At 55.2% G+C, this 14621-nt stretch overlaps 1 protein-coding gene across 4 annotated transcripts in view; it reads right to left on the bottom strand.

The window, feature by feature from the left end:
- Window positions 1-14621, bottom strand: part of HSPA12A (heat shock protein family A (Hsp70) member 12A) — a 125576-nt gene that overhangs the window by 22596 nt on the left and 88359 nt on the right. For all 4 annotated transcript variants that reach the window (XM_055119664.1, XM_055119663.1, XM_055119666.1 and 1 more), the window contains 3 exons: window positions 3848-3933; window positions 2872-2999; window positions 1929-2115 (listed from right to left, as the gene is read on the bottom strand). In XM_055119664.1, coding sequence (XP_054975639.1) covers window positions 1929-2115; window positions 2872-2999; window positions 3848-3933 — 401 coding nt within the window. The remainder of the gene's footprint in view (window positions 1-1928; window positions 2116-2871; window positions 3000-3847; window positions 3934-14621) is intronic.

Below are 14621 nucleotides of genomic sequence, written 5' to 3'. Positions count from 1 at the left end.
GAAGGCGACGACGGCACACCAGCTCGCTGCCCCGTCATGCTAATCAGACGTGCAGCCTCCCATCCCCAGACATCGGAACAGAAGCCCCTCCACCCAGGGCTTGCCCTGCCCAGTCTACACCCCATCCTCTCCTCCGCTGGAAGCTGTAGCAGCTGCGAGAGTAGTGGTGGACCTCGGGCATTCAAAGTGACACGAGGCCGGGTCAGGGGGGCTTGGTTCCATTCCACAAATAATGGAGATCAATTATTTTTTTAGGGTTTTTTTTTTTTTGCTTTTTGCTTTTTGAGTCACACCCAGCAATTCTTAGGGGTTACTCCTGGCTCTGCACTCAGGAATTACTCCTGGCGGTGCTTGGGGGATACTGGGAATTGAACCTGGGTTGGCTGCATGCAAGGCAAATGCCCTACCCGTTGTACTATGACTCCGGCCCTAGATGGTTTTTAATGCTAAGAAAATCCCTAGAGGGTACAGATGGGCAGAGAGGGGGCAAATATCAGGAAGAAGTTGCTCCCAAGTCTTCTGTCTTGGGCAAGGTCCCGACTGCCAAGGAATTAGGGGTCCCCCGCTTAGCTGATGAGCTGCTGATCAGGCTTTGCCCTGGGGTACGAAGGGGCATCAGCTGGTGCCAGCCAGGCAGAGCCCATTAGTCATCCTGCTGGTGGCACCTCTGCAGCTCGGCCAAGGCACCCTCCTTTGCCCCACCTGCTCCCAGCTGCTGCCCGGCACTGAGCCCCACTGGGCGTGGGGGGAGGGAGCGCGGGGTGGGGGAGGGGAACTGCTTCTTGGATGAGCACAGAGCCCGGGAGGGCGGGGGCTGGCTGCCGGGGCTCCCAGAACATCTGTCTGTGACCACTTAGCGGGCAGACAAATGGAAGCCATAAAGAGGGAAGCCAGCCATGACCCAGCGCTCAGGAGGGGCCAGCAGGGGCCCCGGCGGGCGAGTCCTCACCCCTGTGAAGGGGCCCCCACTCCCCTGCTCACGGGGCCCCAGTGAAACCTGGCTCAGAGAGCCCGCGCCCCACCTACTCCTGCAAGGCTGCAAGAGGCAAGGTTTCCGAGCGGGCGGCCAGGCCCCCCGAGCCTGTGGCCTTCACGCCGTGGCCACCCTCCACCTCTGAGTACGGAGGTGAGGAGGCTCACAGGGAGCAAACAGTTGTGGAGGGACCTAGCCTCCGGCCTTTCTCCGAGGCTGCAGGGAGGACACCTCGCTGACTTGCTGGGCGCAGGACTGCTTGGCAAGTTCCTGATTTTAGATATTTTGTGTATGCACACACTCACACACACACACACACACACACACACACACATACACACACACACTTACAGGTCCAGCTACTAACAAATACCTTCAAACTTTGCAACAAGCTCCCAAGTGCCCTGGTGCCCCCTTTTAGGGTCCCTTCATCTCCCACCCCTCACGTCAAGCAACCCCAGAAAGCACAGCAAGACCACCCACCCCCAAAGCCACCAGTGACGTCCCGCAGCAACCAAGTCCTGAAACGCTCTTCGGTGACCACTCGTATATCAGCAAGCACCACATGCTCCCATTTCTAAAAACCCGGGTAAATGGAGTCTGCTTCTGCAGTGGAGAAGCCCGGGTCCCCCCAGCCCAGCACCATGGTTGGAGAACCAGAGCACTGCCTGGGAAAGGCTCACACATGCACAAACGCATGCACAAACACATGCACACAGATACATACATACACACATACATGCATACACATATGTATACACACATACACACATACATACACATATACACACTGACACATACACACACATGCACACACACTGACATATATGCACACGTACACATATACATGTATATACTCACACATGCACACACACATAAATACACACACACACACATGCATGTATACACACTCTCTCTCTCTCACACACACACACACACACACACATGCACTTACCCCCGTGGTGTGCAGCTTCATCTTGAACTTCTCCAGGTACAGCCACTGCTTGGCCTCGGTGGGGTCCAGGTCGTGGTAGAAGTCTCTGGCGGCATATCCGAAACTGTGGAACTTCCGCTCAGGGGTCAGCAGGATGGTGGTGGGTGTCTTCTGGTTGGACACGCCGGGGTCACCCCCTTCCCATCGCCTGCCAACAAGCGAAGGCACGGGTGATGAACCCTTCTCTGTCAGCCCACGGGACGACAAAGCCCAGAATAACGTATCCTCAGGGTCATCCTTGGCTTGGGAGGTCGGGGTGACGGTCTTTACAACCTTGTCTCTTAACACAGTGCCTGGGTAGCCCAGAGCCTGCCTGCTGACCCGCCCTGCCCGGTGATTCTTCCCGAGCAGATGTGTGGGAGGGGCTGGGGGCTGCTGGGTGCAGGTGGGGAGACCCAGGCCCCCGCCAAGGTGCCCTTCACACCCCGCGCTGCTTATCCTCTGGCATGGTGCTTCTGCGCCTGCTGCTGACACCCCGACTTCCTCTGCTCAGGGAGCTGCCCCTGGGCCTGCAGCCCTGCATCGGGCCCTGAGCCAGCACCGGGCAGGGGCACCTCCCGTGGCACAGCCACAAAGGCGCCTTCCCGAGCGGCTTTCGACCCGTGTCCACCTGCCAACAGCCGACTGGCCTGGAAACTGCTGGCTTCAAAGGTCCAGCAGCTGCCTAAGGTCACACGAGCAGTGGGGGGCACCTCTTCGCGGGTGCCGTCTTCCCGGTCACCCAGGCTGGACACCGGAGTCCAGCAGCCGGGCGTGCGCGTCCCTTGTGCGCCCTGCTCTGAACCACACCTGAACCTGGCCCGGGCTCTGAGAGAAAGACCAGGTATATCTAGGTCAGGACCCGTGCCTGTCCATCCCCGCCTGTCCCCTGGCCTGTCCGAAGTCGCCGCCCTGAGGCTCTCACCGCATCACGTGGATGCACTCCGGCTCCTTGGTGAAGCTGTAGGCGTAGCCGCTGGACGTGGTCCCAAAGTCGATGGCCACCACCACCAGGAATGATGGCTGCTCTGACACACTGGGGTCGGCATCATTCTGCAGAGACACGAGTGACCTCTAGGTCAGGACACTCCGCCAGCTGTGCCCGGGGACCTCCCAGGTGGCCACGCCACGTGCTTGTTGCACTGGGAGGCGGGCTCAGTCTCAGGAGCATGCCAGGTCCAGCCCAGCACGCCTGAGCTCGGGAGACCTGTGCCTCAGGCCAGGCCGAGCTTCTCGACATGCGGCCGTCATGGACCACTGGTGACGCACACTTGGTTGTGGCTTAAGAACACGGGTTGCTTCACAGGCGGCAATGCGTTAGCAGTGCGGACATTCTCTGACAGAACTCCAAGTAGCAGAGGGACTCCAAGTAGCAGAGTAGCAGCGGGTGCAGGCTGAAAGCCACAGGAACTGGTCTGAGGGGCAGCACCTCTGAGCTCTCACGGCTGAGGGAGGAGGCATGTTCAGGGCCAAACAGGACAGTGGGGGTCGGTACTTCCTACCTTTGGTGGCTCCCAACTGCTCCTCTTCCAAAACAACTGTGCCCCGCCCCCCCATGAATGTGAGGGGCTGCTCGGCCATGAGGGACAACCCAGAAAGCCAGGGCAATCTGCATGCATAGGTACACACATGTATACACATACGCCTACACACATGTGCACATAGGCGCACCTCTGTACACACGTGCATCCTTACACCTAGAAGACCGAGACAATCAGTACACACACATACAGACACACATATATGCTCATACGTGAACACATGCATCCCTATCTACACATGCAAATGTGCATCGGTACACATGTAGACACTCGTGCACATGTATGAGCACATGCATACATGTGTGCATGTGCACACGAGTGCATATATGTATGCATTACACACACATGCACACGTCTTACCGCAATATGGGAAGGCGACAGAGGTGTGATTCCTGTGTCCCCGAGGCTCCGGGCTGGGGATGAGTATGCAGATGTGGGGGCCGTTTCTGCAAGGAAAGACGAAGTACACTCCTTAGAAATGGAAAGGGAGGACCCAGGCAGAAACTGGTGTGTGTGTCGGGGGAGGGGGCGCTGGGGCCCTAGAGTGGGGGCACGGCAGAGCTGAGGCAGCCAAGGCGAGTGTCTGTACCCATAGCCCACTGTGCCCTGGGTCTTTCTCCTGCCACCCCCGCCAGGCACCTCCCTCCCCTCAGAGCCAGGAGGCTGGCCCTCCCCCACTCAAGCTGTCTGTCACTCTGTCCCTCTGTCCCGTGTGGCCCGAGCAGCCCGCAGCTGCCCAAGACCGTGTGCAAATACCCACATGCAGACTTTTCTGCGGAAAGGTCAACCACCCCGATGGTGGGGGCCAACACAGGAGTGAAAGATTCAGCAAGAATTCCCTTGCTCTGTGGCTACATCCGATTTTCTCACACGGGGATGTGGAAAGGACGTGGCCACACAGTAGGAAACACCCAGCAAAAAGACTCCCTTCTGGGGCCCAGGACCCAGCCGAGGTCAAGCCATAGAAGACCCAATGGCAAAAAGCACCAAGGTTGTTCAGTCCATCACTCTGAATAATATTTGTGTGCCCCATCCCGAATCAGAAAAGGGTACCCGAGGATGAGACACACTCTCGCCGGTCAATGCCAGGAGGCCCCAGTGCTCTCTCTGCCCACTGTCCAGGACTGGCAGAGGTGGAGCTGTCAGCACTCCCTGCAGGGGCCGACCCAGGGCCCTATGCAAGTCAGGTGCCCTCTGGGGGGAGCTGCAAATCCTGCTCCACTGAGTGTGTGGCCCTGTCGAGACAAACGGGCCATTGCCAAAGCAACAGTCAAGGGTGGGACTGTCCAGAAAGGCACATCTGCTCCCCAGGAGGCACCAGAGTGGTTCCACTGTCTCTGTGCCTATGGACTAACCCTGCACTCCACCGCCCTCTCCTGCTGCTGGTGCGACCCCAACAGCATCCTGAGACAGGAAGCCCCGCAGGCTGAAGGCGGTTACTCAGTGTGGGGAAGCAGGAGGGGGGTAGAGGGTGGGTGTGAATGCGAAGCCTCAAATCCGCAGTGTCCTATTCTCCGGAAGACTTAACATGGGTGGTCTCCCCCACCTTTGGACCTCCACTGCCCTTTGAACCTCTACAAGGTTCAACTCCAACCTCAGGCAGAAAGGTTCTGGGGCCGGTGAGTACAGAGACAAACAAGCAATAGCAGCAACAAAAACAACCAACAACTGTCCAGCAAACGAATTCAACATTGTTGGGGTCTACCTTGCCTATGGTCAACTCGGGTTCAATCCCTGGCCCCTCATAGGGTCCCCCTGAGCACAGAACCAGGAATAGTTCCTGACCACCAACCGCTCCCTACACCCCAAAACAAATTCAACATCTTTTCCATACAGTTGGCCAATGCACTCCAGAAAGGCCCAGAAAGGGGCTGGAGCGATAGCACAGCGGGTAGGGTGTTTCCCTCCACACGGCCGACCCGGGTTTGATTCCCAGCAACCCATATGGTCCCCCAAGCACCACCAGAAGTAATTCCTGAGTGCAGAGACAGGAGTAACCCCTTTGCATTGCTGGGTGTGACCCCCCCCCCGAAAAAAAGTCCCATAAAAAGACAAATATTATTAGTCATTCTGGACATGCAACCCAAAGCCACAAGGAGATAGAATTTCTCTCCTACTAGGATGGCTAGAATTGAAAACAAAGGGTAAGAACAAATGTTTAAAAGAAGTGGAGAAATTAACACCCATGTATACTATAGCTGGCAGAAATGCCAAACTGTACAATCATTAGGGAAAGATTTTCAGGTTCTCCAAGTCAAAGATAGATGGTCTTATAAGACCTCCAAACTCACTCCTTAGTATCTACCCCAGAGAACCAGGAATGGGAATCCACATTCAGATTGGTGCAAGGATTATTCATAACTTTATGAACCTTATTCATAACTACTAAAAAGTGAGAGCAACCCCCATGTCCCATGACCTCTAAATGGATAATAGTGACCTAGGCCTGCAGCGGAAGCTTACTCTGCTTCAAAAGGGTAACAAAAATCTATTTCCCCTGCAACATCCAGAATAGGCAAATCCACAGAGACAAAAAGTAGATCTGAGGTTACCAGGGCCAAGGAGAGTGAGAAACAGGCAGTTCTTGCTTCATGGGCCGTTTCTCGTGAGTATAACAAAGGTTCCGAAACACAGTGGTGATGGGCCCACAGTACTGTAAATGTATGTAATCCCATTTAATCCACTCGCCAGGATTCAAGTAGCAAATGCTGTGATGTTCGCTTCCCAAGAATAAAAAGAAAAATTTTTTAACCAACTGTCCATCTGCGATGAGATGCCGTTTCTGATTCCTATTCGCAGGCTCTGCTTAGCGCTCTGGAAATTAGAAAGAAGTCTGGCCTTTGGCCACCTGCTAACCCCCATTTCCGAGTACAAAGATCCCCCTGTCCATTCAATCAGGGGGAACTCGGCCTCTCCCGCCCACAGGCCCAGCCAGATGGTCCTTCTCCCAGTTGGCAAGAGGTGCCCCTGCCCTCAGCCCTTGGGATGGAACAGAGAGTGGTACCTTCTTTCTGCTGCAACCTGGAAGGCCCGTGCTTATGTGTCCAGCCACACAGAAGGTCTTGGACGAAGCCAAACATCTAATTGCCCAGAAAATCTGGTGTTGGCAATTAACAAACAAGCTATTATCCTCAGCCAAACCCTCCACCCCGCTGTCTGCCGGCTTCTAATTAGCCCGTCACTCGGCCTGCTCCAGGCATGTCCCGGGCCGTCCCCCAGACTTGCAAAATCAACGTTGTTGGGCCACACAGTGAGTCTATGCCACAGGCCCCTTGAGGACTCTTGGGACCACCAGGGCAAACGTCAAGAATTTGGGGGTGTTCTCCCTACACTCCCGTTCCCCGCTGATACCGAACAAATCATGTGCTTCGCTTCTTGCTCAGCAGGGCCCATTGGCAGCAAACGTCACCGACTTTCACCGTCAGAGATGTAAACACAGCTCCCCTAGGCCATGAGCTTCCACTGATGGGCACGAGACGGACGAAGGAATCAGGATTTCAGAGATCTGCATGCCACCCCCGCTCTCCACTCTAGCTCTATACAGCCCCGATCCAGGCTCCTTCGCCAGCTGACTGGGCCCAGCCCGCAGAGCAGTGCAGAAAGCCTGTATGTAGCGACAGCTCTATTCTCTAGCTAATCTTTCAACGACCTGGCATGTTAAAACTTCAGTGCTTAAAAATCTCAGTGGGAAGGGGACCGGGACTTAGCTCAAAGGGCTGGAGTGCGTGCTTTGGGCGCTGGAGACCCAGGTTCAACCCAGGTTCAAACCCAATCACCACAAGGTTCCTCCATTCACCCAGCAGAAGTAGGCCCTGAGTTCGGGGTGTGGCCACCAGACAACTAAATAAATTCAGGGGACGGAGGAAAATATGGGAAAACCTACTTTGCGGAGGAGAGGGGTTGCGGGAAGGTTAATTCTGATGAGCAGTTTCCGACCACACCTGGGAGGCTCATCCAACGGGTAAGTGTTCAGGCCCCATTGCAAAGGGTCAGCAGAATATCACGTATTGATCAATGCATATCTGCCACCTGCTAGACAAGGAGCATGCCGGGTGTCATGGCGATCTGTCCCACGCAAGCCATTAGCCACAGTACGGGAGACTGACATTAACTGCGGCCAAGTTTCTGCTTCCAGACCGAGGCAGCACCCCCTCGGCTCCAAGACAACTCCCAGCTCAGCACACTTGGGGATGGGGAGAGGCAGAGCTGACGGCTGGAGAGAACTAGAGATTTCAGAGAGCAGGCTTGGGGGAGAGACAGGGTGCTGATGGAAACATAAACAAGACCCATCTGCAGAGGGAAGGAGGCAAGACTGAAAAAGAGACCAAAGGAAAACGCTTTGCCAGGAAGTGTGTTCAGGAGGGCCAAGCCCAGGGGTCTCAGGGTTGAACCCTCCCCAGCTCCTGTTGCCTTCAGTCCAGATCTCAAAGAATCTCCCGCTCGGAGCCCCAGGTCACCCTGAAGTGCAGGCGCAGAGGGATTTGATGACTACGCCTCAGAAGATCAGTAGGACAGACCATTTCAAGAATGTCAACTAGCAGCCGCCAAAGTGTGGTGAGACTGCTGAGAGCAGCTTTCTAGGGGACAGGAAACAGCCCCAGCTCTCCCTGGCACTTGACTTAGATCAGTTCACATGTGCAGTCCATGTTCAGGCCTTCTTCTCCGGCTCTGAGACCAGAGGGCTCAGCCGGCAGAAGTGGGTCTAGGTTCACTCTTAATTGGGAATCCACTCCCCAACCCTTTCTTCACATAAATCACATAAATACTTTTTGGTGGAGCTGGAGCAATAGTACAGCGGGTAGGGCGTTTGCCTTGCACGTGGCCGACCCGGGTTCGATTCCCAGCATCTCATATGGTCCTCTGAGCACCGCCAGGGGTGATTCCTGAGTGCAGAGCCAGGAGTAACCCCTCTGCATTGCCAAGTGTGACCCATAAAGCAAAATAATAATAATAATAATTTTGGAGGGTAGGGGGTTGGAGAGATAGTACAGGAGGTAGAGTGCTTACCTCACATGAGGCAGATATGGGTTCAATTCCCAGCACCCTATATGGTCTCCCAAGCCCTGCCAGGGGTGAGCCCTGAGCACCCACCATCAGGTGTGGTTCAAAAAGAGAAAAGAAAAAGAGTTTCTGAGGGTCGGAGAGGTAGGAAAGGGTTTAAGGCATTTGCCTTGACCGTGTGATTACGTGCTGTGATTTAAGCATCACCGGGAGTGATTCCGAGCACAAAGGCAGGAGTAGCACCTGAGCACTGCCAGGTCTGGCCCCAAAATACAAAAAGCAAACAAGCAACAAGAAAAAATAATTTCTGCTGCAATAAGAGGTTAAAAGAACTAAAATAATATTTTTTGCAGCAAGGTAGAGGCTAGAGTGAGTAAAAGTATGTCTCGAACAAGTCTCTTCTTATCAGATTTCTTACCATCTCGACCCACGCAGCTGGGGAGGAAGTAGTTTAAATGGTTCTGGTCAATACCCGTCACTTGTCTTCCATGGTATAAAAATTAAAATATTGGCTTCCTTGGGGTTCCGGTGATAAAATGCATGACTTGCAAATTTCCGACATATTTTTCCACTTGCTTCTGGCTCTAATAGCTTTAATCAAAGCAGACATTCTCTAATCCAGGCCTAGATAAGAGCACGTTGAAGCCATAATTCATGTACTTGCTTGTTGCTCTTTGCTGCCGGAGACCTGAGTCAGCAAAGGGCCGTGAGCAGAATCCCAGCCTCTCTGAGAGACCTCGAATCGATCCTGCTCCATAAATACAACATTTTTAAAGCCAGAGACAGGACCAGGAGCCGGCTTGGTTCTGCCAGGCTCCAGGCTCAAGCACAATGACAGGCAGTCTGAGCAACGGTGACCCCTCAACCTTATCCAAATAAGTTTTCTTGCCAGCTTTCCGATTTACATATCTGTGAAATAAATGCTTAATTTTTAAAAGAGTCTCAAGGTCAGGTCTTTAATGATTAAAGAAAATGCAGGATATATTTCCATCTCTCTCCTGCTAGCTATGAGAATGAACATACCTATTTTCTGGCAATTACTTAAAATCAGGGTATCTTAAAAAAAAAAGAGTAAAAAGGTTCTTCTTTTCTCTCTCCTTACATCCCCTCCTGCAGTGTCAGCTCTGAAAACTGATCAGCTCAAGGTCATGTGTAGGTTACTGACAAATACCTTTTAAGAAGAGAATTAAAGCAGTTTTATTGCCCCGTAACAGGCTTCACGGCTAGCTGAACTAATGCATTATTACCGTAAGCTGAACTTCCATTTCAGTAAATAATTTATTTATTTATTTGATCACCGTGGTTGATGTCCAGACTAAATGGAAATTTTATTGGCACGAACAGGGAGACCCTCCTGGCCACAAAGAAAACCAAATGTAAAATAGCTGCTTCCAAATGCTAAATGATAATTATGGAAATGTGCCTTCACAGTGTCAGAAACTAAGCATAAGTCATGTGGTGGGGGGGAGGTCTGCACTGGGCCCCTTCTGACCTTGGGCAGTGTCTTCCAGGTCCCACCCCCATGGTTCAGAGACAAGATGTCCCAGTGGGAGAGAATAGGGGCAGCTGAGTCCCCTAAAGACAGTGAAATCCCCAAGTACTATCAGCTTAGACTAGGAATGTTTCTCATTCTCTCTCCTTACCCAGCAAGACAGACAGGCACACGCACACACACACATATACACACATATGCACACATACATACAAATATACACACACACATACACACATACACACAAACACACACACATGGACACATACACACAAACATACACACACATGCACATACACACAAGCACATACACACATACATACAAACACACATACACACAAACACATACACACACATATACACACACAGAGACTGCTAGAAGAAGATGCATGCAGGGAAAGGGGGAAATGCATTTAGATCAACAATTCTCCTACTAGTGTCCAGGACTCACGTCCAACAACCCCATGTGAGGTATGAAGATGCTGCTGTTGACCTGGTGTCATTCCATGAGCTCGGGGCTCCTCTAGGTGAGCCATGTCACTGTCACTATCACTGTCATCCCATTGCTCATAGATTTGCTCGAGCGGGCATCAGTAACGTCTCCATCGTGAGACTCATTGTCACTGTTTTTGGTATGTCGAATACATCATGGGTAGCTTGCCAGGCTCTACCGTGCAGGCGAGATACTCTCGGTAGTTTGATGGGCTCTCCGAGAGGGACGGAGGAATCGAACCTCGGTCAGCTGCGGGCAAGGCAAATGCCCTACCAGCTGTGCTATCGCTCCAGCCCAGCGAGGTGTATATTCACATCATTTTTGATTCCTTTGTTCCAGGCATACCAATAAATATTGAAAAAGAAGGAAGGGAGGGAGGGAGGGAGGAAGGGAGGGAGGGAGGAAGGGAGGAAGGGAGGAAGGGAGGGAGGGAGGGAGGGAGGAAGGAAGGAAGGAAGGAAGGAAGGAAGGAAGGAAGGAAGGAAGGAAGGGAGGGAGGGAGGGAGGGAGGGAGGGAGGGAGGGAGGGAGGGAGGGAGGGAGGGAGGGAGGGAGGGAGGAGGAGGAAGGGAGAAAGGGAGGAAGGAAGGAAGGAAGGAAGGAAGGAAGGAAGGAAGGAAGGAAGGAAGGAAGGAAGAAAGGAAGGGAGGGAGGGAGGGAGGGAGGGAGGGAGGGAGGGAGGAGGAGGAGGAGGAAGGGAGAGAGGGAGGGAAGAAGGAAGGAAGGAAGGAAGGAAGGAAGGGAGGGAGGGAGGGAGGAAGGGAGGGAGGGAGGGAGGAGGAGGAAGGGAAAGAGGGAGGGAAGAAGGAAGGAAGGAAGGAAGGAAGGAAGGAAGGAAGGAAGGAAGGAAGGAAGGAAGGGAGGGAGGGAGGGAGGGAGGGAGGGAGGGAGGGAGGGAGGGAGGGAGGGAGGGAGGGAGGGAGGGAGGAGGAGGAAGGGAGAGAGGGAGGGAGGGAGGGAGGGAGGAAGGAAGGAAGGAAGGAAGGAAGGAAGGAAGGAAGGAAGGAAGGAGGGAGGGAGGGAGGGAGGGAGGGAAGGAGGGAGGGAGGGAGGGAAGGAGGGAGGGAGGGAGGGAGGAAGGGAAAAAGGGAAAAGAAAGGAAGAAAAGGAGGAAGGAGGGATGAAGGGAGGAGGGAGGGAGGGAAGAAGGGAAGGAGGGAGGGAAGGAGGGAGGGAGGGAGGGAGGAAGGGAAAAAGGGAAAAGAAAGGAAGAAAAGGAGGAAGGAGGGATGAAGGGAGGAGGGAGGGAGGGAAGAAGGGAAGGAGGGAGGGAGGAAGGAGGGGGAAGGAAGGAGCATCTCTTCTAGGAAACATGCTGGCGGTGGCCGCACAGCCCGGGAGCACACACCAACCCACTGACACGTGTGCTCTGAGAGAGGATGTTTCTGACCTGCCCTGGCCCAGCCGCTTCCGCCCTTTCCCTGCATGCTCTGAGCACTGCAGGCCAGAGCCGGATGCCCGGGGACCCTCAAGATGAGAAGGAGGGCAAAGGACTGGCAGGGCTTTGCCTGCCACCAAGCAGTTTTGAGGATTCTGGAAGAGACAGCTGTACTAGCCGTGCCAGGGCAGGAGAAGGCAAAGTGCCCGCCCCAGCTCGGGACACTCGGGGGTGACGGGGAGGCGCCGAGCAGGAGCTGCCGGCAGAGGACGGGGGAAAGAGAGCCAGTGGCAAACGGGGCTCACAAGGGCCCCCAGGAGACCTGGCACCAAGGAGCGCCGTGCAGCCGGTGGTCCCACCCCAGGGAGTAGCCTACAGAGCAGGAGGCACTCTGCAAGCCCCCCAGTACCTCCATGCAGGGGACTCCCCAGGAGACCCCCAGTATTCTGGGACTTGCCTGAGGCCCAGTTGCTGTGAGGCAGCCGGCAGGGCCTCGCTCCCGGCCCTCAGGACACGAGACCCCCAGCCCCAGCCCAACACCAGCCGCGGGGCAGGGAGCAGCGCGCGTATGGGCTGAAGGCGACCCAACCGCACAGGACAAACGTCTGGCGTGAAGGACGAGGAGGCCCGGACTCCCCTGAGCCTTTGCCCCCCTCTCCTCACGCACTGTGAACCTTCCACGCTCCTTCCTGAGCTGAGGCCTCAGGAGCGGCTCGTGCCAGGAAGCAGCAGAAGGGTGAGGATTTGAGGACCCCGGGAGACCCCACCGAGGGCCGCAGAGGGGCGAGAGGACACCAGGCCCCCCAGGCCACACACTTCGGCACACCCAAACCTGGCTTCAAGCTCTGCAGCAGGCAAAACGGGGAAGCGGCCACTGCACCCTGCACTCTGGGGACGCCCGTGCCCAGGCCCACACTAAGGGAGGAGGCGAAGTGTCCGCAGCCCGGGGCACTGACCCTGGGACACAGGCCTGCTAGCGGGGTGCAGGTCCTCATCCCATGGCTCTGTGGGGAGGCGGGGTGGGGGGCAGGGAGGCTGCCCAGCATAGCCAGCTCCTCTACAGGCAGAGTGGAATGTTCCAGAGCACTGAGCAGCCTCCGCCCAGCTGTCACACCCCACTGAGCCCGGAATGTCCCTGCCCTGCACAGTGACCTCCGACCTGGCCCAGGAGGCATCCACGGGAATGTCTCAGGCTGGGGGAGTGGGAGCTGGTCCCGGGGCCTCGGGCCCGCCCGGCCAGCTCCCTGCCCCGCTCCGTCTCTCCGCACCCTCAGTCTGGGGGTATCCGGCACGGGGTGGACACTCTGCGGACATTCTAGAGGAGTGACCGAGCTACTGGCCGTGGTCACTTCTGCTCTACCTGGACAGTTTACCAGCAGGGCAAGCCTGGACACCTGGGGGAAAGGGCCCCCGCTGGCCCTGCCTGCGCCTGCCTGCACCCTGCCCAGCCCGACTCTGCCGTCTGCTGATTCCGGAGGAGGTGACCGACCACGGTGGGGGTGAGGGGTTGGGGTTCTCAGGCACGACTGGCTCTAAGTGCTCCCGACTCTTGCCACCCCAGCCGGGAGCAGCTGGGGAGGAGACCCAGATGCAGAGGGAGCCCCCGAACAGTGCAAAAGCAAAGACAGGGGCTGTGGAGAGTGACCCCGAGGGCCTGCACCCCACCTCCAGAGGGTCCCCCATCACGTCACATCCACCAAGCTGCCCCGGCACCTCCTGTAAGCGTTCACACCCCCTCACCAGATCCAAACCCAGATCCAGACCCGCCAGGCCCCACCCAGCCTCCCCACCATGTCTGCCTCACACTATGCCAGCTGCGGGTGTCCACTACTGACCAGAGACCATATGCCAATGCCCACGCCTGTCCCACATCCCTCTGCAGGGAGAAGAGGCCCAGGTCCCTCCCTGGGGATGCTGGCTGGGCCCCGTGGGACCCTGAGCTGCTCTATTAGCGGGAAACATCTGTCTCTGCCCCGCGGCTCTGCCATACACAGGACCCTGTACAAGGCCCGGCGGCAGCAGTGCCCATGCCCAGGCTGCCTGGAGACCCCTAGGGAGGAGGAAGAAGCCTCCTTGCTGAGCTGGCTCCCAGGAGCGCTCAGGGGACGTCCTGTTCTCATCGAGATCCAGAGCACAGGAGCCGGCTGAGGTTCTCCACCTTCTCTCCCACCTGACAGCTGCTAAGGGATGGCCACACCCACACTGCACACGCCCTCGCTCAGACATGGCTTGAGCAGGAGCACAGGGTGGGCTGACATGCCCTGGGGTGCATCATGTCCCACCCCTCAAGTTTATACCCCTACCCAGCACCCAGTAACTCCACTGCATGGACATTCCCCAAAAGAAATGAGTGTGAGGTCCGAGCAGTAACACAGCGGGTGGGGTTCCTGCCTTGCACGTGGCCCACCTGGGTTCAATTCCTGGCAACCCATACGGTCCTCTGAACATCACCAAGAGTGATTCCCTGGGTGCAGAGCCAAGAAGTAAGCCTTGAACATCACCGGATGTGGAGAGAAGAAGAAGAAAGAAAGAAAGAAAGAAAGAAAGAATGAAAGAAAGAAAGAAAGAAAGAAAGAAAGAAAGAAAGAAAGAAAGAAAGAAAGAAAGAAAGAAAGAAAGAAAGAAAGAAAGAAAGAAAAGAAAGAGAAGAAAGGAAAGAAAAAGAAAGAAGAGAAGAAAGAAAGAAAGAAAGAAAGATAAGAAAGAAGAGAAGAAAGAAAGAATAGAGAGAAGAAAGGAAAGAAAGAAGAAAGAAGGAAAGAAAGAAAAGA

The sequence above is a fragment of the Sorex araneus genome, chromosome 11, assembly GCF_027595985.1.
Source record: "Sorex araneus isolate mSorAra2 chromosome 11, mSorAra2.pri, whole genome shotgun sequence".
Lineage (NCBI taxonomy): Eukaryota > Metazoa > Chordata > Mammalia > Eulipotyphla > Soricidae > Sorex > Sorex araneus.
This window is presented reverse-complemented; position numbering and strand designations above follow the sequence as displayed.